We start from the raw sequence: 21,274 nt of genomic DNA on the forward strand, positions 1-21,274 counted from the left end.
GCTTTCAGCAGTAGGACACTGTTGCAGCACAGCACTGTGGTTGCACGTGCCAAAAATTTGGAATAGTATGGATTGATAGATTTTGTCCCTCCTCCCTCCCCAAATGTTTTTTCTTGGTTCAAAAATTGAAAATGTTTAATTTCCATGAGGAATTCAAGTGGTCTTTTTGGTGTACTGTCCTCTCTACTCTCCATCTGAAATGTAGAAAGATGGTGGGGGGAAACAAACAAAAAAAACCAACCCCCAAAACAATGAGGCAAACCATCTCGTCCTGTATGCCAGCTCCTAAAGAGGGCTCTCAAACTCCAGAAGTCAGTACCAGGTTATAAAGGCACGATATCCCTACCATTTTTCTTTTTTGTGTTCTTTGATGCATGGGTCATGAGAACCTCTTGGTGGGGTTAGGATTGCTGAGGAAATAGACAATCCAGTTTTGATTTATGCCAAAATAACACTGTCATATTCCAAGGAACTTTCTCATGAGAGCTAGCTGAGGGTGATTTATTGGGGGTGGAATGGACAACAAAGGGGCTGGCATTAAGCTGGTGCCTCACTTTGAGCCCTTTGCTGTAATCCTACAGCTTGGTACCCCCAAAAACTAAGGCTAGTGTCCCGTATTAGACCTTAATTTCCTTCCCCATAATTTGTTCCTTGAATTCTTGTTGACTTTTAAGACAACTTTTTTCCTTATCATAATCCATTAGGTTCAGAGAACTCCACAGTTAAATCAGTTTAAACTTAGTTGTACTGTTGGCTTGTAAGATCATACTTGTGTTCTGTATTTTGGTAGTGTCAGCCTGTTGTGGGTGATTGTCTTTATCTCACCAGTTGAACTTGTTACTCTTTCTGCTTTGTCAGCTTAGGTTTCAAAATAAAACATGCTTTATCTGATCAGTAATCTGAGGTGAGATTGGACTGTATCAGCCCAGGCATACCTGCTTGAGTTGGTGTAATGACTCATTTCCAGCCTCCACTCCTAGCCAAGAACCTTGGCTAAAATCTCAAGTTGTTTCCTGGGTCACATAGTTAGTGTGCTTGGATAACTACTGCAAAGCTGAATTCTCATGCAAAGATGGTTAAGAGGAGTTGAAAATGCTTAAAAGGATCTCAGTAGATTGTAATTAGACATACCAAGTACAAGTCCCTCAAGTATTGATCTTCTAATGTGACAGAGTTTCTTTTTGATTTTCTCACTTCCCCCACCCTTCTACAAATGATGTTGCAGAGGGTTTCAGACACTTGTAGATAATTATTTCGATTTTGTCATGAATCGGGTTCTTCGTAGTATATTGCTACAAGTACTCTCATACATATCACCACTTTATGTAATAGAGTACAGTAGCTATGTAAGTTTTCATATGTGAATAAAGGTCTCAAATGCGTTTGTCAATACCAAGATGTTTTTCTCTATTGTAAAAGTGACCACTTTGTTAGTGATTCAGCCTTGAAACCACTTTCTGCCTGGAACAACAGGAGACGCTGAAGTTGAGGAAGGATAGAGCTGTGTAGCTACTTCAGAAAACTAATGATTTTCTAGGGGGTTATAGTTTTGTATTAGCTGACCTACTACCCCTGTTGACCTCTCTTGACAAAGAGCCTTTAGACAAGACCTGACACGTGAAATAATGCAAAACTATGCTTAAGTAGAGGAACATGGAAGAAATAATTGCCCTCTTGTGCATCTTAGGTCACAGAAGTCTTGTTCCCGCTGTCTGTCTTTGCTGAGAAGGGACATACTTATGATTCCCTGGAGGAGTGATCACTGACTAAATTTGAGTTGTTTTCCTGTAGGTGAAATGATGAAAATTAGTATCTTTGTGCCTTTTTGGCATGTCATTATGCATAGGCAAATCAGAAGGGAGCTTAGGTGTAACTATGTCTGCTTAGAAGTTGGTACTTTTGGGCTCTGTCTTTCTTGTGCAGCTGCTCGTAGGAGGATGGTGGACCTAGACGGTTCCTTTATCCAAACTGAAAGGACAAAGTTGTTAAATCATTACAATAGGAAGGTAAAGGAAAAAGGACTCTTCCTGCAGTCGAGCATTGCAAGTAAAAGCTTGTCAGCGCCCATTTGCTTGAGTTGTTATTAAAAAGCTGGCATAAATGCTCCCAGTTTTTCTTCAGTGATACAAATGTCAGGCACCGTAATATTTGGTCAGACAAATATTCTATCTTGCTTATCCTGTCACCAAAAATAAAATGCCCCTCACCATGTTTGTATTTCTCTTGTGAAAAACAGGAAGCATTTCATTCTGGCTCTTACCTTTGTCATAAATTCTACTTTTTCCTTTTGTAGATTATTATAAAGGCTTTTTTTTTTTTTCTCCTCCCAGCAGTACCAAATGAGTTATGCATTCTTATCACTACTGAATGTCAAACTTCCTTTTAATTGAATAGTAATAAGGAAATCTCATGGCTTCGGAGCATTTTAAGTAGGCCAGAAAAAAATGTTCTTGAGTGCTCAGATGTCCTTGCTGTCACAGTTAGTTTGACATTCATGTGTGTTATCCATTCAAGACAGTCACTTACTTTTCCTGAAAAACGTTGGAAGGGAAGCTAGAATTCAGGAAATGCTCATGCAAAGAAATCCTGTGGGACTTTAGTGCCGATAAGCTGTGCAGAAGAGAGTTGCCATAATGTAGCTTACTAGCATGGATTCGAACAAAAAATTGTGGAAGGTTGTAACAGTAACCTCTATAATAATGCTAGTGCTGCTATATTAAACGTATGTCCTATGTACAGAATAAAATATGGCAGAGTACCTCAGTTTTCAAATTCTTTGTCTATTCAGTAGAGCAATGCATACTGTTTGGTGCCAAAAAGCAATTGCATGTTCCCTTGCTCTGCTTAACTCTGAAGGCTGAATACAAATCTCTTGCAAAGATTATACGTCCATGCATTTCATGAAGTGGGTTATTGTATGTTTCGAGAAAGGTGCTCTCCTCAGCTACCCAGCAAGAGCTGGAAAGAGAGCCAAGGTATTTCGAGTCCCATTTGAGTTCAGAGAACAAGACCTCATTGTGTCATTAGGAGCTCCGAATTCAGTTTGTGTGTTGCTTTCAGCACTCCCTCTCCTATACGTTAGAATTCTTTGAGGCTTTCTAACTTGAAGCATGACCTAATACCATGATTGTTTTTTCTAGTTGTGGTTGATGGCTTTTAGATTCTATGAGCTACTTAAGTTATATACAAATAAGCACCTACTGTTGAGGAAATCTTGGGGGCATGGTAGATTTACAAGTTGAAAAAGTTTGGAAATAACATCTAGCAGATGGATTTTGCACTAGCAGATGAATCTCTTCAGTTTTGTTGCAGTCTCACCTTCAAATGATTTTGCACTGGCATGGATTCCCAGGATTAAAAACACTTTGGGTGGAATTGGTTTCAGGGCTTGTGATGAAGAACTCTGTAACTTTTTCTTGAGTTTTTTTCATTTATAAATTACACCTGAATGATTGAAACAACTTATTCCTCTTATTCCTAGTTTTCTGTAATATATATTTTCCTTTTACTTTGAGTGCTTTTGATGTGTTTCAGGACTTTGTTCCATTGTACCAGGACTTTGAAAATTTCTACAACAGAAACCTCTACATGCGCATTCGGGACAGCTGGAACCGTCCAATCTGCAGTGTGCCAGGGGCCAAAGTGGACATGATGGAGAGAGTTTCCCATGACTATAACTGGACATTCACGTGAGTCAAAATTGAAGAAAAGGCTTCCAACAACTATCTTTAAGTAGAGGGTCTATAAGAGCAAGTTGCAGGCTGTGAGGTTAAAGGAACAGTGAATTGGTGTTTGTTTTGAGCTTTCCAGCGACTTGAATTGATGAATTTTGCTCTTTTGAAACACATCTGACCACCAAGGTGATTATTTGTGTATAATCTTTTGGCTACTTACTAAGGCTCCTGACTGCGTTAAGATTTCATGGGCGTACGTCTATAATAAAATTAATACTTTTGTGTGTGATGACCAGAATGTGGAGTAGATACTTTGGATTGCACTGCTACTTGTGACTTTGTGTTGATTTAGCATCAGTCCTGACACTTGAAATAAACGTTGCTGCCTGAAACTGAATTTAACATGATTGTTTTGAGTCAGAACTGTGTAGAAACAAAATCAGAAATGCAAGGACAAGGATTTTTACAAATTGGAAATGACATATCACAAGTTTGATGTGAAGAGGCTTGCAGCACAGTACTTGGTGTGACTAGTCATGTCCCTCCTTGGCTTTCAAGGGCAAAATAATTACAACTTTTTTCCTGCTAAACTTTTCTTTATCTCCTTGTCACGTATTGTTAGCACAGCAGTGCCAGATGTGTTTCCTTTCTGTGGTTAGAGGATATCCTTCTTGAGGGGCTGCCAAGTTAATTGATCAAGAGACCTTATTTTGTAATTGAAAAAGAAGGTTGTATGTTTCTGGGATGGAGGGGGGGCATGTCAGAGAAATAACAAACGGTGTGAGAAGCCTCAAGCAATTTTAGATATGATAGCAAACTCACCTTTTAATGTAAACTCTTCTGGGAACTAGTTTGAGACCATAAGATAGGGAAAGCATCTTTTTCACTGATCATTTCAGTTTGATGATGAGGGGCAGTACTGAAATAATTTAATGGTTGGTTCTATTGATTTTTAACATTTCAGTGTATATTCTTGGAAACTGCAGTAAGAATCTTCTGGTGTAGTTAATTTTTTTTTAATTTTGAGTGTGCTAACTTGTGGTGTTCTTAAAACACAGGTACACGGGGAGAGTGATAAAGGACATTATTAATATGGGTTCCTATAACTACCTTGGATTTGCACAGAAGGCTGGGACTTGCCAAGAAGCAGCAGCTAAAGTTCTGTCCCAGTATGGAGCTGGGGTGTGCAGCACTAGGCAGGAGATGGGTAAGTTGGAGCAAGATAGGATGTTCCCCGAATGTATGTTTCAAAGCCTGTAATCTGATCGTAGGTCTTTGAAACATTAGTTGTTCCAGCTTTTGAACTTTAGACTAATCAATAAAGAAGCTTTTACTTTAGTGAAGACAAATTGACTTGTTGGGTTTAGTTTACATGGCACAGCAGTTGGCTCACTTACGTTTTCGTATATATATTTTTTTCAGTGTTCCCTTATGGACCTTTAAATAAACAGCAGCCTGGGTGGTGGATGTTCTTCTCGTAGAATATAGCAATAGCGAAAGCTTCGCCTCACTCTGAATTTCTCATTTGTTTTATGTGCAGGAAACTTGGACAAACATGAGGAGCTGGAAAAGCTAGTTGCCAGGTTCCTAGGTGTGGAATCTGCAATGGCATATGGAATGGGGTTTGCCACCAACTCTATGAACATTCCGGCTTTAGTTGGCAAGGTATGGCTTAAGGCACTGGCAAAAGCTCATCTAAGAAAGATTCTGCTGGTTGGGTTAGGTCACAGTATGCATCTTTAACCTTTGCAAAAATCTTGGTGGGAAACAGCATCCATGGGACTAGCAGCAGCAGTCCAGATTTTGCCGCCTTTCTGGGAGAAAGCCTAGCATGTTAAGCCTTGCTTCCTCAGGCTACTCATTAGTGTATGAAATGGTAGATGATTAACAGGCTAATTGCCTGAAGGTGTTTTGATGCTCTTGAGACACTAAGAAGTGACTGTGTCAGTGAAAGACACAGATATTCTGTATATACCAACATGCAATTCAGCTTTTATTGTCTTTGAGCAACAGCTAAAGAATTCTTCCTTTGAAGGAGCAAAATCCTAGTAGAAAAGCTATTTGAGAGAAACAAGGTCAAATGTAAAGACTGATGATGTCTACTGTGTGCCCCGTAAAACTACACAACGCAGCCTGACTGTCCTGCATCTCAAACTATGTTTTTTTTCTAAGTTATGGGCAAATAAAATGGAAGAGGGCTCTTCGTTTGCATCTTTGGATGCAAAATATACGTTCTCTTAGCTCCTACTTAGAGTAAAATAGTGCAAGTACTAGAACTGTTTCCTCTTTTTGAAAATGATTCACTATTAGCCTAGTCCTACTAGCCTATTGGGATTCTTTGTCCCTGTGTAGTGAATTATTTTCCCTTTATTCCATTTATTTATTTTTTTTGCTTCCTGAGATCACTTTGTAAATTCTTCCACTTGTGATATCTACAGATGATAAAATTGCTGCCTTGTTCTTCCTGGCAACTTTTCCTCCTGGTGTATCTCTTCTCGACTAGCTTTAGTGTCTTCCCACATGCTATTTTATTTCTAACAATGAAGCAGCAGTGTCTACATAATGCCTCTTTTCTTTTGGTCTGTTAAGTTTTAAATATCGGATGCTTTCCATAATGAAAGACATTTTCAAGTCCGATGCCAGAGAGAAATTCAGTGCTTCAAATCTGGTCTTTCTGGAGTCAAATACCTCTGCAGTGGTATGATTTTGAACAGCGTATGTTACTCCTGACATCTCTCTTACTTGCATTTTTCTACTCTTTGTCTTTCCACATCTCCCCAATTTTTTCTTCAACAGAAAAATGATTCATGATTTCTGTGAGACCTTTTGGATTCAGAACACACACGGTCAGATACATTTAGGTAGACTTCTGCCTGTTATAAGTCAGTACAAACTGCCCATTACTGCAAAGTTGCTCAATCTTTTTTTCCTGTGTATGTGGATCCCACTGTATGCCTTTAATACCTTATGAGAATACCCTTGAGACACCTTACTCAGCTCCTTAGTTTTCACGTTTGAACTTTAACAGTTTTTACAACTGTTGAGAGACTCTGAACAGTAAATTCCAAGGCATGTAACATACCTGTTTTCATGCACATAACTTGCACATTTACTTAACCACCTCTTTTCATAAATGGATGCAGCAGTCTGTACTGTGTTAGTAACAGAAAACACTCTCTTCTGAAGAAAAGAGTTCTTGTCAAATTAACCATTTTGCAGTTCAGAACATTCACTAAATGCTTTTTTTTGGCTGCCTAAAGTTGCTTCTCACTGCACTTTTGATTTCTTCATTGTCTGTGAATAAGGACTCACATAAATCCTGAATTCTGGCACCACCCAGTACACAACTGGCTGTGTGTGCACCGCCTGTTTGGCAGCGCTTTGCTGGAGTCCTCGGTAAAGCCCAGAGACTCCCATGCTTGATTAAACTCTTGGGCTCTCATTTTTTTTACTACTGTTTCTGTCTCTCTGCATGTCCTACATACATGTTTCAGGTGCAAAGCTGCTTGGAACATGAATTTTTGGAATTTTGGCAAATATAATCAGTAATGGCATCTGCATTTGGCCAGAAGGAGTTTCTTTGACAGTCACTGATATGATTTGAAGCTAATCATTATTTACATCATATCTGGGCACTTATACTGGAACTTAGTTAGCTGAAAACACAAACCATTGCAGTAAAGTTACTCTCATATATGTAATACTGGACCACCTGTTCTGTTTTTGCTCTGTGGAATCCTTAAGCACTTGGCTTGTGTTGCTACTGAATCCTCTTTTAATAGCAACAATTATGACTTGACTATCCTAGGATCCAACTCTACCCCATAATCTGGTCAGCATTGGTCAGCAAAAGGAATTCAAAAGCTTCATCAGCATTACCCAGTTGATCTTTATTCACTATGCCTTGTTAACAGCAGCTTCTACTAAGCACCGCTAAAAACAGGTCTTCCTGCACCTGGAGGTTTTCAGCAGGAGAGACCTGCTTGTTGGCAGCCAAGTTGTTGGCTGCCTAGTAGAGTCACTGCCAAGTACAGTGGGTTGGCTGCCTAGTAGAGTCACTGCCAAGTACAGTGGGTTGGCTGCCTAGTAGAGTCACTGCCAAGTACAGTGGGTTGGCTGCCTAGTAGAGTCACTGCCAAGTACGCCGAGTCTAGACCACAGATAATGTGAGATTTGAGGATTACATAGTCAGAAGTTGTTAAACTGTTTGAGGCTAAGATAGACTCTGAAACTTGCCTGTTTTGGAGTAAGTGTCATTAATGTAGTTACTGTAACTAGCTAATAACATCTGTACTGCCTTTAGCACAGAGCTTTTCATCATAGCTCTAGACTGACAGAGGCTAGATAATGGAGTTGGAGCAACGGTGTTTGAAGGATCTTTTTTTGATTGTAAGAAAAGAAATTCATTTCCATGTATAGTTAGTTTGTGAAATTGAGTGCTTAGGACTGAGTTACGCAATTCATGTGGTTAAATGTGGCATTCACTTCTGTTTCCATGTCTGCCTTGTAAGATGCATTAGTAAGTCTGATCTCCACTGGCATACGTTTTTCTTGATACCAGTAGTGTAATCTTCAATTAGTGTTAGTCTTCTCCTAGATACTCTCAATGTGAGTTTGCTGATAAATGCAACTGAAGTCTTATGATTGTAGTAGCAGCACTCAGTTTTACGTATGATCATCAGTGATTGCTGTACTGTACCAGTGGCTTCTTTCATCCTTTGTCCTCTCTCTAGTGGCAGACGCTAATAGAATCTTTACTTCCTCTTCAGTTTTTAAATTAATTTATTTTGTCTTGTCTAATTGAATGTCCTCCTCTGTTACGGGGGGGGGGTGGGGGGTGGGTGAAAAGAGGCTGCTCATCAATTCGTTAAATCTTCTTTCTCTACCAAAAGCTCGTACTTGTTTTTATGGAGAAGCTCCTTCTAGACTGTTAATCTCTTCTTCCTCTTTTTTTAATCTATCACTTTTCCTACTTCCTACTATTTAAGAAGGATACTAGTATTGGATTATTATATTCAGTTTTTGATACAGTAGCGTTTAACAGCAATGCCCTCTGACATAGTATACATACTCCCTGTCTGGTGTAGTAGTTCCAAAGAGCAAACGCTGGTTGGAGATTTCCATGCTTCTTATGCCAAAGTCTCTGAAATATGCAGCGTGAATCCTTGTAACAGCAGTTTGAACAGTTGAGATTTAGTGCAGTTTCTGGGGAAAACCAGTCTCGAGCTTTCCCAGGGCGTAGAATATTTTTAGGTACATTGCAGTTCTAGTGCAAAATTTCCTTTATTGTGGAGAAAATACTCATAGAGGAGTCTGTGAGACCTCCTTGTGTAACAGTAGGCAATGCTTTTCACAGTCCTTTCTAGTAACTCTCATTGCAGAGAAGAAATGTTCTTGATTCTTCCTCCACCAATTATTAATAGAGAAGCATAGAATGAGCATGTATTTAGTGTCAAATCTTCAGCATCTTGACATGCTTTCTGGATTTTTAACTTAACAAAGTCACTTCCAGAGTTGCAGCGGATTTGCATAGCAATTGGAGTGTGCCAAGGTTGTTTAGAAATATTATTGCTCTTTTACAAACTAATCCCCCAATATGCATTCCTGTAGTCCACAGTGATAACACTGTGACTGAATGTTCAGCATATCAGCTATTGACTTGTAATCATTGCTGCTCTCAAAACAGACGTATCCTGTTTTGATACTTGTCCAAGGATGTATTTCCCCTTTTTTGAAAAAGCAAACCAATTCAATGTAATGTCTAATGGGTTCAGAAAACATCTTGATTTCACTCTGCAATTTTTTCCACTTCCTGTCTCTTGTATGTTACCTCCATCTACAAAGTACTTAATAGTTCTGTTCATTAAAGAAAATTAGTCCCTTTGGTACCCCTGAGCACATGTGGGTTTAGTCAGTGATTACCTCCTAATGTAAGAAATAGTGCAATGTTGATAAGGTCTTTAATCTAGGACTTCGGTGGCCTGTTTCCTAGCACCACTGTAGACTTGCTGAGTGAACTGTGGCAAGCTGCTCTGTGCTCTGTTTTACCTGGCCGCATAGGAGGATGAGTACTAATCATCAACATGAGATATTCAGGCAGATTCAGCTGCAGGACTTCTGGGAAAAGTGAAACTTAAGTGGTTCTTTCAGTTAACGGCAGTTGTGTATTTTTATTTGCCATACCAAGGCTGCAGATTGTTTCTTAGCAAGTCTTGCCTGGACTAGCTGCATTTATGTTGGAAATATATTTTTATTTTTTTTTCTTAAATGATCTCTAAGCAGCTCAGAGCTGAAAGGTGTTATATGCTTGGCTGGGAAGCATAACCTTTTCAATATGTTCCTCTTTCCCCTTCTAATTCAGGGCTGTCTGATTTTGAGTGATGAACTGAATCATGCATCACTAGTGCTTGGAGCAAGACTGTCAGGAGCAACTATTCGAATCTTTAAGCACAACAGTAAGTATCAGATGGTGGACTCTGCCTTTCTGCAGATGCTATAGATCAGATACAATCTCTTCTGTCTTCTAATAGTAGGAAATCCAATTTCATGCAAGGAAATCAATTGCTGGTTATGTGAAAGGTCAGAAGACTGCTGCTACCGAGAATTTAATCGTCCTGAATTGGATATTTTTTGATATGTTCAGTCTCAACTAATAACACTTTTATCCTGAAGCTGTTCTGGCGTACATCTTCTGCATATGAAGAGGAACATGCTGCCCTTTGACAAGTCTAGGGGCAATAGTGTTTTAACATGGCTTCTTGTTACTTGGAAAGCTCAGACTATAGACTATTAGACTATTCTAACAGTCTGTGTCACATAGTAATGCAATCTTGTAGTGGTCTAGGTTACAATTTGGGCGATAAGAAAGTTTAATTTTAGGACTAGATGCCAACATGATCCTGTAGTAATGAAAGCTTACAAATGCAGGTGTCCTAGCTAAACTAGACAGCCATGCATTGGTACAACGTAGTACAAAAAGAATTTTTGGGAAGTGAAGCATAGATTAATTTCACTGAGTTACTTGCTTTCTAAATACTTGTTTCCAAAATACACAGAATTTTCTCTTTGCTAGTTTCAACTTCCTTCAAAGGAGGTATTTAGAATAACTTTCAGATTAAAAATATTTAAGGTTTCCTTCTCTTATTCTCAGTGAAAGAGCTACCTGGTTGTCCTTGATTAGTAAAGCCACTACCTTCATTCTTTAGCTGCTCCTAATACTCTTTATAGTATTGATCTCTGAGATCATGATGACTCCTGCTGTCTTTAAAGTGTGTTGTGACAGGAAAGCTTGGGTGGCTGCAATTATTTTTCCTTTCTTTGTCCTACTTGATAGTGGATCCTCTGCTTTGCTTATAGTTTCTTTTGTGTTCTCTTTCTTTTTCTGTAGCATTTGAATAATTTTCTTTACAGAAGTGTAGAGTTTAACATTCAGAGATTTTTTTTCATAAATCTTGATTGCTGGGCAGGATTACAAAAGCTTTGCATTCAACTTTTGCATTTGTATAGACATACTTCTGAACATTGCATCCAGTTCCAGAATTTCAGAGAACACTGGTGACATACATGGTTCTGGGTATGAGGAGAAGGACTTAGAAGCTCTGGTGCAATGAGGAAGAATAGATGATCTGTGGGAATGGGGTACAAACTAGCAGTGGTGAGACTGGGGGATATTCTAGAAACCTTATACATGATGGGGATCTGTGAAAGAGAATGGAGTGGCAGATTAGAATCAGAAGGCAAAATGCAAGCAATGATCTTGGCCTGTCAAGGTGATGTTCAGTTCATAGTTATGTATGTGTTCTCAGTTCTCCTCTTGTTATACTCTATGCTGCCTTAGTTAACTTCATTTTCCTGAGATGTTAATGGCTTCATTCATATTCTGCTTTTTAGAAATTATGGGAAAAAATGAAAAATCCACGTTAAAATCCTTGTTCAATGTTTCCATTTTTTCCTACCTCATTTTGCGGTTTGTCCTTTTTATTTAAGGTCGGACCTAGTTCCCAGTCTTTCCCTCATTCTTGAGAGATCAGAGCAGAAGTTTATATTCCATTGTTCTCCCTAACTGCACTAAACTCGTCCTTCCTTCCTTGAGAGATTTGTTGGAGGCAGGGACTCTGCTGCTGACTTCTTCATCTTTGTCTTTCTGAACATTAGTTGTCTTTTAACAGTCTATTAACTGACCTATTTTGCTGTATAATTTCTAGTCTAATTCTAGTTCACAGGCTCCTCTCACTGCTATAACTGATACCAATCCTCTTCTCACGATTGTTTGTGCTCTTTTTCATGCCGTAGTATTTCTATCTGTCTCTTGCTCAGCACTTTAGCCTTTGTGGTTTGATTACTCCATCTTCACTCCTTTCCTCAGGACTTCACTCCTTTTCTTTCACGACTGATTTCATGTGTATTTATTTGCTTACATTATACATGTCTCCTAGGATCATGTCAAGTGTTCGTAGCCAAAGCTAGTAAGGTTTCAGAATACATTGCTACTAACAACTTCATCTGTCTAGTTTCTGATATGCTGAGCACTGTCCTCTTTCTTCCAGTGGTGGTTCTCTTTATTTTTTTTTTTTTTTTTCCTTTTCTGTTTTTGGTTTAGTAGCTTCCTGTTCCACACCTCCAATCCCTTCAGTTTTAAAGTGATAACAAAGTATACTTACTCCCCTTCTTGTTCTGCACTTTGGACTATCTTCTGCTTATCTTTAGTTGATTATCCTTGAGCTTGCTTGTTCTTTTTTGAGTCATTTCTATCCACAAGGACATGCTTACTACGTAAATGGCTTTCTCTTTTCTTCACAATGAGATACCTTCCTTTTTTCTTTTTTTTTTTTTTCTTCCCTCCTTCCTTGTTTGCTGTTTGTGCCTAATGTTCTAACTTGTGCTTTTAGCTTAGGATGATGAAATTCTTTCTCATAGTTCATATGGTCACCATTCCCTTTAATCTCATCTGTGGGCCCGCAGCTAGATGAAGCCCATGCTTACTGACTTTTGTATGGTCTGTCTTCCACACTGGAGCAATTTGTGCGTTTCTGGAGTATTGCTGTCTTTAGTCATGTCAAAGCTCAAGCTAGTAGCTGTTTTGGTACCATTTAACAGTAATTTCTGGTGCAGATATGCAAAGCCTGGAGAAGCTGCTCAAAGATGCTATTGTGCATGGGCAACCTCGTACACGGAGGCCCTGGAAAAAAATTCTTATCTTGGTGGAAGGAATATACAGGTACAAACTATTCTTTATATTCCTAAGACCCTCCACATGAGATCTAGCTGCTTAGTATTTGGGTTCCTTTGCCAAATCAAACTACAAATATTTTCACTTCGTAGTTATTTCATTAATCTCATCTGTGAATTAAATTGAGCTGTGTATGTCTCACATCCTGGACTTTCTGTTGGTAGTACTGTAGCTGCACCTGGTGTTATCACAATGCTTCCCACATCCTGATTAGACTGTAGAAATTAATTAATCTAAACTGATTATTTACATCAGAGCTGAGGTCTTAAACTGCTTGTCCATTCCATTCTTTCTGTGCTCACTAGATGATGCTAGTGTGAATGGAATGGCGCAAATTGAATGTTTTTGCTCAGAGTGAGTAGGAGCATGTAGTAGGCTTAGCTGTGTTAGGCATTTAAGTCATAGTGACTTTCAGCACAAAATGGGGCATTTTGGATTGCTACTGATGAAAGCCTAGTCACTTCTTAAAAACAACAGGTAAGTAGATGTCAGATCAGAACATTGACATTAGGGTGGAAGTAAAAATAAGATAATTCATTTATAAAATTGTCACTGAACACATTCCTTTGCCTTAACTTACTGTTGCTGCTACTGTTTAGTCTGTATGTCAGCATCCCAGAGATGTTAAACAGGTAGAAAGTAGAGATCTGGGCCCCAGGTGCAAGAAGGAGTTATCTTTCATCTCTCTGCAGAACGTGATATGTCTAGCAAATTTTATGTGTTCATAATTACTGAAAGAGTGAAGAAAAGAAGGCTTAATGACTTTAGGCTCTATAAGGAGGCCCCAACCATTAAATCAACTTACACTGAATTTCTGTTTCCCAACAGTATGGAGGGATCCATAGTCCGTTTGCCTGAAGTGATTGCCCTTAAGAAGAAGTACAAATCCTATCTGTACCTTGATGAGGCTCATAGTATAGGTGCCCTGGGTCCTAGTGGCCGGGGTGTAGTGGAGTATTTCGGACTCAGTCCTGAAGATGTGGATGTTATGATGGGAACATTCACCAAAAGCTTTGGAGCTGCTGGAGGATACATTGGGGGCAAGAAGGTAAAAAGCTGGGAATCTCATGGCTGTTTCAGGCTGGTGGTAGAGTCCTTCACTAAGCATTTCAAAGTTGATCTATTCCTTAAGTACCCTGATTGTCCATTTGTTTCATAATTTTACATACTGTCTAGTACGGTGAAAGTCTGTGCAATGCAGAAGAGTCTAGTCTAGTAAAATACCTGATAATTGTATAGTATCACATGGTCAGTGATGATATCAGTTTGCAGAATGTACAGTAATGGTGTAATATCTTTTTAGGAACTACTAGGAGCCAGGAAGCAGGGATTTTTTTAATGTTACTTTTAATGAGACTTGCAGGAAAAATGCCAAAAGCTGAAGTTTTTCAGCCTGTTTGGAGGAACGTCACCTTCTTGGGTTAGTCTGGTAGATTTGCTCTGGAGTCAAACAGTTTGCTTTCTAAAAATACACTTCTTCCCTTTTTGGTTTTGTTTGTTTGTTTTGCGGTTTTGTTGTTTTTGTTTTGTTTTGTTTTTTTGTTGTTTTTTTTTGGCTACTGACTCTCTTCAATTGCAAAGTACTGCTAGAAAGCGTTGCCCTTGCCAAACCCCTCCTTTTAGGAGGGATGGTGTAGACAATTGCATGTGTCCCCTTTCTCATATCCTCAAATGTATTTCACAGATCAGACTTCTAAGCTTTATTTGAGAGTAAAATTCTACCCTTTTCCTACCAGGACAATAATTTTTTAGATACTAATAGTGACAGTTACTTCAGCCCATCCAAATGGAGATGGGACTTGCAGATGTTCCTCTTTGGGAGTCTACTACAGTTGGATTAAAATTACTCTGACGTCTTCCCCAGAAGAAAGCACCGTATTAATCTTTTTCCAAAGGTAGTGAGCTAGTGGGATTAACTTCATTGGCATAAGGTGAAGCAGCTAAGAGTCCTTCACAACTGTGTTTTAGTTACTTTTTGAGGGATTGCTTCAGAGGTAAGAGGCCTTAAATCTTCTTACCTAGTTTATTTCAAAGTCCCTTTACAACTTCCTTTCATTTAACTCTGACTCCAGGCAGACAGCAACATAAAATTGAACACTTCCATGTATTTCTATAATATGTTCCCAGCTTGTGCTGGGATGTCCAGGGCCATCATTATTAATTTTATGGTAGCAGAAGACAGAATCTGTCCTGGCATTCATACTGGTCTTTATAATATTTTGCTGGACTGGTCTGGGTATTTTATAGTGGTTTTGTTACAGTTAACAACAAGCAGCCTAGATCTATCATGTGTTGGTCCTTTGTTCCTGTATGACCTGCTTCTGCCCTCTAACAAATGTAGCAGGTGTGCTTAGGAGATGCAGGAGGGGTAGGCTGAGGTTCTTGCACTCTTCAGTTACACCTGCTGCTTTATTTATATTGTGCTGATAAATGGGAGAAAATATTTTGTGACCTATTCCCCTGTTTGGTAATTTTGTGGGGAAACAATTATATTGAGCATGATACATAAGCACCTATGGATCCTGCTCCGGGCTATTTCATTTGTTTTATACTCCCACTGTTATAATAAACACTTTTGAAACACAGCCTGCACACAGCTTGAGTAATGCAAACACCTTGTTGCAGTCCAATGCTGGTGGTGTTAGCTAAACAAGTCTGTCCTAGGCATTTGTCTTTGATCAACACACATTCTTGCCCTGTGTCATAATTATGGGTTGTCATGTCCCTGCTGTTTGCTTTTCAGCTTTTTGCTTACTGGTACTGTAAAATCAGTTCTTGAGATACGTGTTCTCTTCCGGGACATTCTGAAAGAGGTTTCTTGTGGTGGTCCGTTTTATTGTGTGATTAAGACACAACAATAAAGCATTTCTGAGTGCTGCAAAGGCAATGTCTGATGCCTCTTGTGTTTTTCTAGGAACTGATTGATTACCTCAGGACATACTCTCACAGTGCTGTGTATGCAACATCACTGTCACCTCCTGTTGTGGAGCAAATCATCACCTCCATGAAGTGCATTATGGGTGAAGATGGTACAACTGTTGGTGAGTCTTTCTAACAGTAAGCATGTGGAAGGGGGAAGCCAAACAGAGCCTCTTTATCACTTTGAAAGATAACTCAGTCAGTGGACGTTTATAATTTTCTGTTAGTACATGTAGACTTAGAATTTCTGGAGCGATAAACCCGTTTGCTATCCTACTTGGCAGATCAGCCTAATAACAGCATATGGAATTTCAGCTAGAGGTAAGTCATTGTAGTCTTATCTAAGACACAGTATTGTCTTGTATTAATTTTTGTTCTGTGTCTAGCTTTTCTAGCCTCCTTCTTTCTCTTCCCCATTGTCTGTCCTGTGTTATTTGCCCCACTTTTTAGATTGCTTTCAGAGTATTTTGCTGTGTATTTTTTACAGTCTTGTGTGCTGGTTACTGCAGGGGTAATACTTTTGATTTTCATCTCTAGTATAACTTGATGTTTGCACCTCAGTTAAACTAAATATGGGAATGTTTTTCTGAAATTCCTTTTTACTTGGGGAGCTAGAGGCAGTTTTCAACATCAGTAGACTTAATGCACCAGAAGAATTTCAGCATATTGGTCTTGTCTTAGTTTTCCTTTTTCATTATGAAAGTAAGAAAGGGGAAATCTGTACTAGTCTCCATGCATTCAAAGTCAAAACCACAAATTCTCATGTCTTATTTGCCTAGTAGGTAGCAGCTTCCTTAAAAATAGTTTGCACTTGTGATATGTAAGCTGTCTTGAAACTGAAATGGTACAGCACTTAGCATGTAGGATACTTTTCCCTCTTCACAGGTAACTAAAACGTTGTGAGCAGTTCACAGAGGATGACAGTGTAGTTTGCTGAGGATCTGTCAGTGGCGTCCAGTTCAGAGGCTCTTAGAATTCAAACTGCAGAATATATTCAGTTATGGGAGTTTCAGGCATCTGGCCACGAGGTGGTGGTGTATACTGGAGAACTGTATTTGCTTTTGAACATGGGTCATCTGACCAACTAACCTGAGAGAGAACTCCTACGGTCAAAAAGCTCGCTGGAGAAATGACTTAATTATTTTTCTAACAGGTTTCATTCGGTTTCCTGACATTATCTGAGAACACGGTTAAGTGCCAACAATTGGTGTTGGTGGTTGCTCAATAGAGAAGTCATCACTGAGGCAAGTACAGCCAGGCAGCAGCCTGTATCTGTGCTAGCATTGAGTGCTTCCGAGTGGTCCATGTGAGATACCTGTACCAGCCAAGAGTTGCCCCCAGTGCTGGTCTCAAGAACAGATATTAACCAAGTTTCAAACTACATGAGAAGTTGTGCAAAAGGGCTGGGTCTTGCTGTCATCTTAAAAGTGACTGTTTGAGCTCTATCTAGCTGATGACTTGCCAATGGTCTGTGGTCTGCTCAGGCGTTGCTTGTTTTGGGTTTCTTCCAGTATCTGTTTTACTTAATGAAGTGGGAAGCAAGGCATGTGTAACTGATTTCTGTTTGCAGTATTCAAGCTAAGGCATTTTTGCCCTTTTCTGAGGCTACAGTGTGATATTTGTTCAAGCCAGGAGAATGGAAGCAACTTCCACTCCAGTCCAGGAGACTGTTCTCCTGCCATTATGCCAGCAAGATCCATCAAAGCTGAAAGGTGAACCAGATCAGGAACCAATTTGACAAAAAAATAAACTCAAAAAGCCTTTTTTGTTGCCATGCTAGTTAAAACGGATGTCGGGCTACATCCTGCTAATTTGGTGCCAAGGAGTACCAGAATTCCGAGCCATTCTTTCTGTTAAGAAAAGAAGTGGTTTTGGTGTTAGAAAGCTGTGTTATTTCAAAGAAGCCTCTGTACGTCCGATTTCTATACAGACTGTAGCGCTTTTCAGAAGTGCTGGATATAACAGCTGGATAGCCGAAGTCCTGTCTGCTCATAGTCAGGATTTCTCAGCTACAGGTCTTGTGAAAGTGTTACTGGCTTTCTAAGCATCTAAGTCAGCCTGCAGCTAGGATAAGCACCTCATAGGATGATCCCTGCATGAAAGTGCTTCTCTGTTCATTTTCTGCACAGTGCTGTTTCCCAGTTATGCATTTTTTTAGTTGCCTTAAGGCTTTAGAGATAATATTACTTTGTAGGCATTTTCTGTGGATGAAGTTGGCAAAAGTTCAGTTGGGTGAATTGAGCAGCTGCTTAGTGATAGCATGACAAAGTTTTTTTCCTTGTTTAAGGGCTTTGGCTGAAAAACTTCTGTTTGGATTCTGTGGAATTACGGGTGGGGCTCCGGAGGACCACTGCCTGCAGTTGGTTTGACTAGGAGTGAATGTGCAGTAGACTGGTGCTGGTAAGAGTTGTTAACTGTGGAAGACAAGTAGAGAAATAATGTTAAACTGGGTCATTGGTAAGCACCTCTGAATCGACTGTGTATTACAGAAATTACACTGCTTTTAAATTAGTCAAGCTGAACTAATGGATGAAGGAAAACTGAGACAGCAAAATGGTTTTACAAGGGCACAGGAGTTGGAGCTGGAATCAGAACAGTAGATGGCTAGCTCCAAACACCGTGTTTTGGGCCACAGCTACATCTTTTAATGACTTCAAGAGTGCTTTCTTGAAAAGAGCGTTTGTGGCTTCTTTGTCTGCCTACTTCTGTTCACCACACACTATTTGTAAAAGCTGCTGTCCTCCATGGCATCAAACCTTTGTGGAAATGGTGATGTCAGATTGAGATGGTCTGTAGCTGAGGAATAAGTAGTAGGAAGCAATTAGTTCTTGAGGACGAAAGGGTTTTTTGTGTATTATTTTGCAAGAATAAGTTAATTCTCTCCTTTTATACTTCAGGTTATTTCTAAATCTAATGAAACATCTGGAGACTCTAAACTTACAATATAAGGCGTTGTAGTTACTAAAACTTTACATAACTAAAAAAAGTAAATATCTCCTTTCAGATCTTTCCAGCAAGCTGCCAGTGACTAAAGAGGATATTAGTAGGAGGCAGCAGAGACAAAATACAGATGCTGTAAAAAGCTGAATGGCTGCTTACAGAGAACATAAGATGGATGGCATGCAAATGTGCTGCCTGAATTGTGTCTTGATTTCTGTTCAAACTAATCTGTTAATTCACTGTACTGTTTATGCATGTAAGTGACTAGCAAGCCTCAATCTCTTTGAAGACAGTTATGGGAATATAATTATGTATGAATACAAGTATATTACTTGCTCCTTCATCCAGACTGCAAAAAAAAAACACTTCAACAGCCAAAGTGATGGCAGATCCATGTTATGGGTTCCTGGTAGGGGTGCTTCCAGTACTGCTTCTAACTCCTCTACATTATTAGCTCAATGCTGTATGTCTGTTCTATTTTACTTTGCATTACTTGTCTTGCATGTAATTGGCTAGAGGACCATCATGTGGTCTTAAACAAAACATACTTGCTTTGTGATCACTTTGAGAATTTCTTCAAAGGAACAGTTGTCCTCAAGAGTGGTGAACATCTTGAGCACATAGAATGTCTTCAGAGAACTCCAGTGATAATGTACATGGGTATCTCACATATCATCACATTTGGCTTTGATATATAGTAGAGCAAGGTGAGTAGCAGAGCTGGAGGAGGCTTCTTTCTGCAAAAGCAAATCTTTGGAGCTGGTTTTCCAATTCAAAGTCACTATGGTTGAAATCATTAACAGGCAAGTGTTGCAGATGCTTGTCAGCAGTTCAGTGGATACTGCTCTTTCTGTTCAGCCACTAAGATGAATGAACTTCAGATAGTTTTGTGGATAAAGGGGCTTTTTTAAACAATAATAAAAAGACACAATAAGCAGACTTTTTGGGGTCATAGTATACACAAAGATGACAAATTGATTCCTAGAATGGAGTTCTGGAAACCTGTAGTGTAGAGCCACTTGATTCTTGCTTTTCATGTGGTGTTTGGGTTATTTAAATTGACTGTAGGGAAAATGAGACAGCTTGGTGCTTGTCCTGGTAGATGAGACATTGTTGGGATTTATGATACTAAGTTCTTAACCTGTCTTGGTGAATTTTTCAGCATCAATGTTTCGGTTTGAGTTGAAAGCTGGATTTTTCATCATTACAATCTTACTAAGACTGGGAATCCAGTCGGCTCCTTTCTGCCATTTACATAAAAGCCAGTGATATATCCTGTGCAACTGGAGTTCTGATAGCACTGTTGGTGTTCAGGATCCACCCTGTTTGTTGCCCTGATAATATTGCTGGGGGCAAGTGGAAGAAAATCATAAAGTAACCTGACAGATGTGGGCAAATCAAAACATGCAAGGTGAAACCAGTCTGGTTAACCTCCTTCAGAGAGGAAACTTAGTTTGCTTTCCTGTGTATTAAAAACTGAAGGTGAGCCTTAAATTCAGGAGTGTTTTTAAGTTTGAACTAAAGCTGTCAGTGTTAATGGCTTGTAAAAGAGGTGAACTACTTCCTTCCTTACATGAACTCAATAATAATAATTATATATGTTGACATTTATAACAAGTTTACTGCCTTCCATCTCTGTTTCAGCAGGCAAATATCCCACACCCAATCACAGCACCATACATAGCATGTATAGAAGTAGTTGTGGATAGACCTTGCCCAAGATGGCACTTAAATTTCAAATGAATGTTGTCTTGAGCACTGTATAGAAACCAAGGATGATTATCCTACATAGCTCTAATGTCTCAAGCAATGGAAGTAGCAGTTGCATAGGCCATCTCAACTGCTAAACTATTGGAAAAGAATAACTAACCTCTGAAGGTTAGTCAGTTAGCTGCACATAGTTTGATTGGTATTTGTCTCATCTGAGCACCTCAGGTGTGAAGAGCTGGTGGTTGATTACATCTAGTCAGAGGAAACCTTAAAAAAAAAAAAAAAGGATTCCTAGTCTTGCCATTGCTCACAAACTTGAGTGAGTTAAATCAGAAAAGGTAGTTAAACCAATTATAGCCAAAGGGAATAAAAATGTACAGCTGTGTTGGCAGAGAACTGAGCCCAGCTGAGCTGCTGAGAAGACAGGACCATTGCTATACTGTTAATTTGCGCAGGGAGAAGCATGCTGGAAACAGAACTAATCCTGGTCTGCTTAAGTTCTAGAGGAGAAAAGACTGCAATTAGTATGTTAACCTCCATGTGGTTAATGAGGCCCTCAAGTGAAGATACAACCTCAGTAGTTCAATCAGTTGCCTAATCAGTAGGTTTCTTCAACTTGGATATTTTGTAAAATTCCTTTTCTTTCCAAAGAGAAGACAGAAGTGTATGCAAGTATAAAGTGTAAGCAGTAATGAAGGAACAGCCCATGTTACATCACTTGGAATTGAATTTTAAGTAGCTATAGTATATTTGCAAATGAAGTTTGTACCTTGCCGTTGTTAGCAGTAGATCCACAAATGGA

The 21,274-nt window shown here is 39.3% G+C and overlaps 1 protein-coding gene across 1 annotated transcript in view; it reads left to right on the forward strand.

The window, feature by feature from the left end:
• The window catches only part of SPTLC2 (serine palmitoyltransferase long chain base subunit 2), a gene marked incomplete at its 5' end in the record, with an annotated part of 76,599 nt that overhangs the window by 18,656 nt on the left and 36,669 nt on the right, over positions 1–21,274 (forward strand). Inside the window, 7 exons of the mRNA XM_082317241.1 lie at positions 3,535–3,689; positions 4,733–4,881; positions 5,215–5,339; positions 10,036–10,129; positions 12,786–12,891; positions 13,732–13,951; positions 15,818–15,944. Of these exons, the coding sequence (XP_082173367.1) occupies positions 3,535–3,689; positions 4,733–4,881; positions 5,215–5,339; positions 10,036–10,129; positions 12,786–12,891; positions 13,732–13,951; positions 15,818–15,944 (976 nt within the window). The remainder of the gene's footprint in view (positions 1–3,534; positions 3,690–4,732; positions 4,882–5,214; positions 5,340–10,035; positions 10,130–12,785; positions 12,892–13,731; positions 13,952–15,817; positions 15,945–21,274) is intronic.

The sequence above is a fragment of the Platalea leucorodia genome (assembly GCF_965183815.1).
Source record: "Platalea leucorodia genome assembly, chromosome: 7".
NCBI classification, from domain to species: domain Eukaryota; kingdom Metazoa; phylum Chordata; class Aves; order Pelecaniformes; family Threskiornithidae; genus Platalea; species Platalea leucorodia.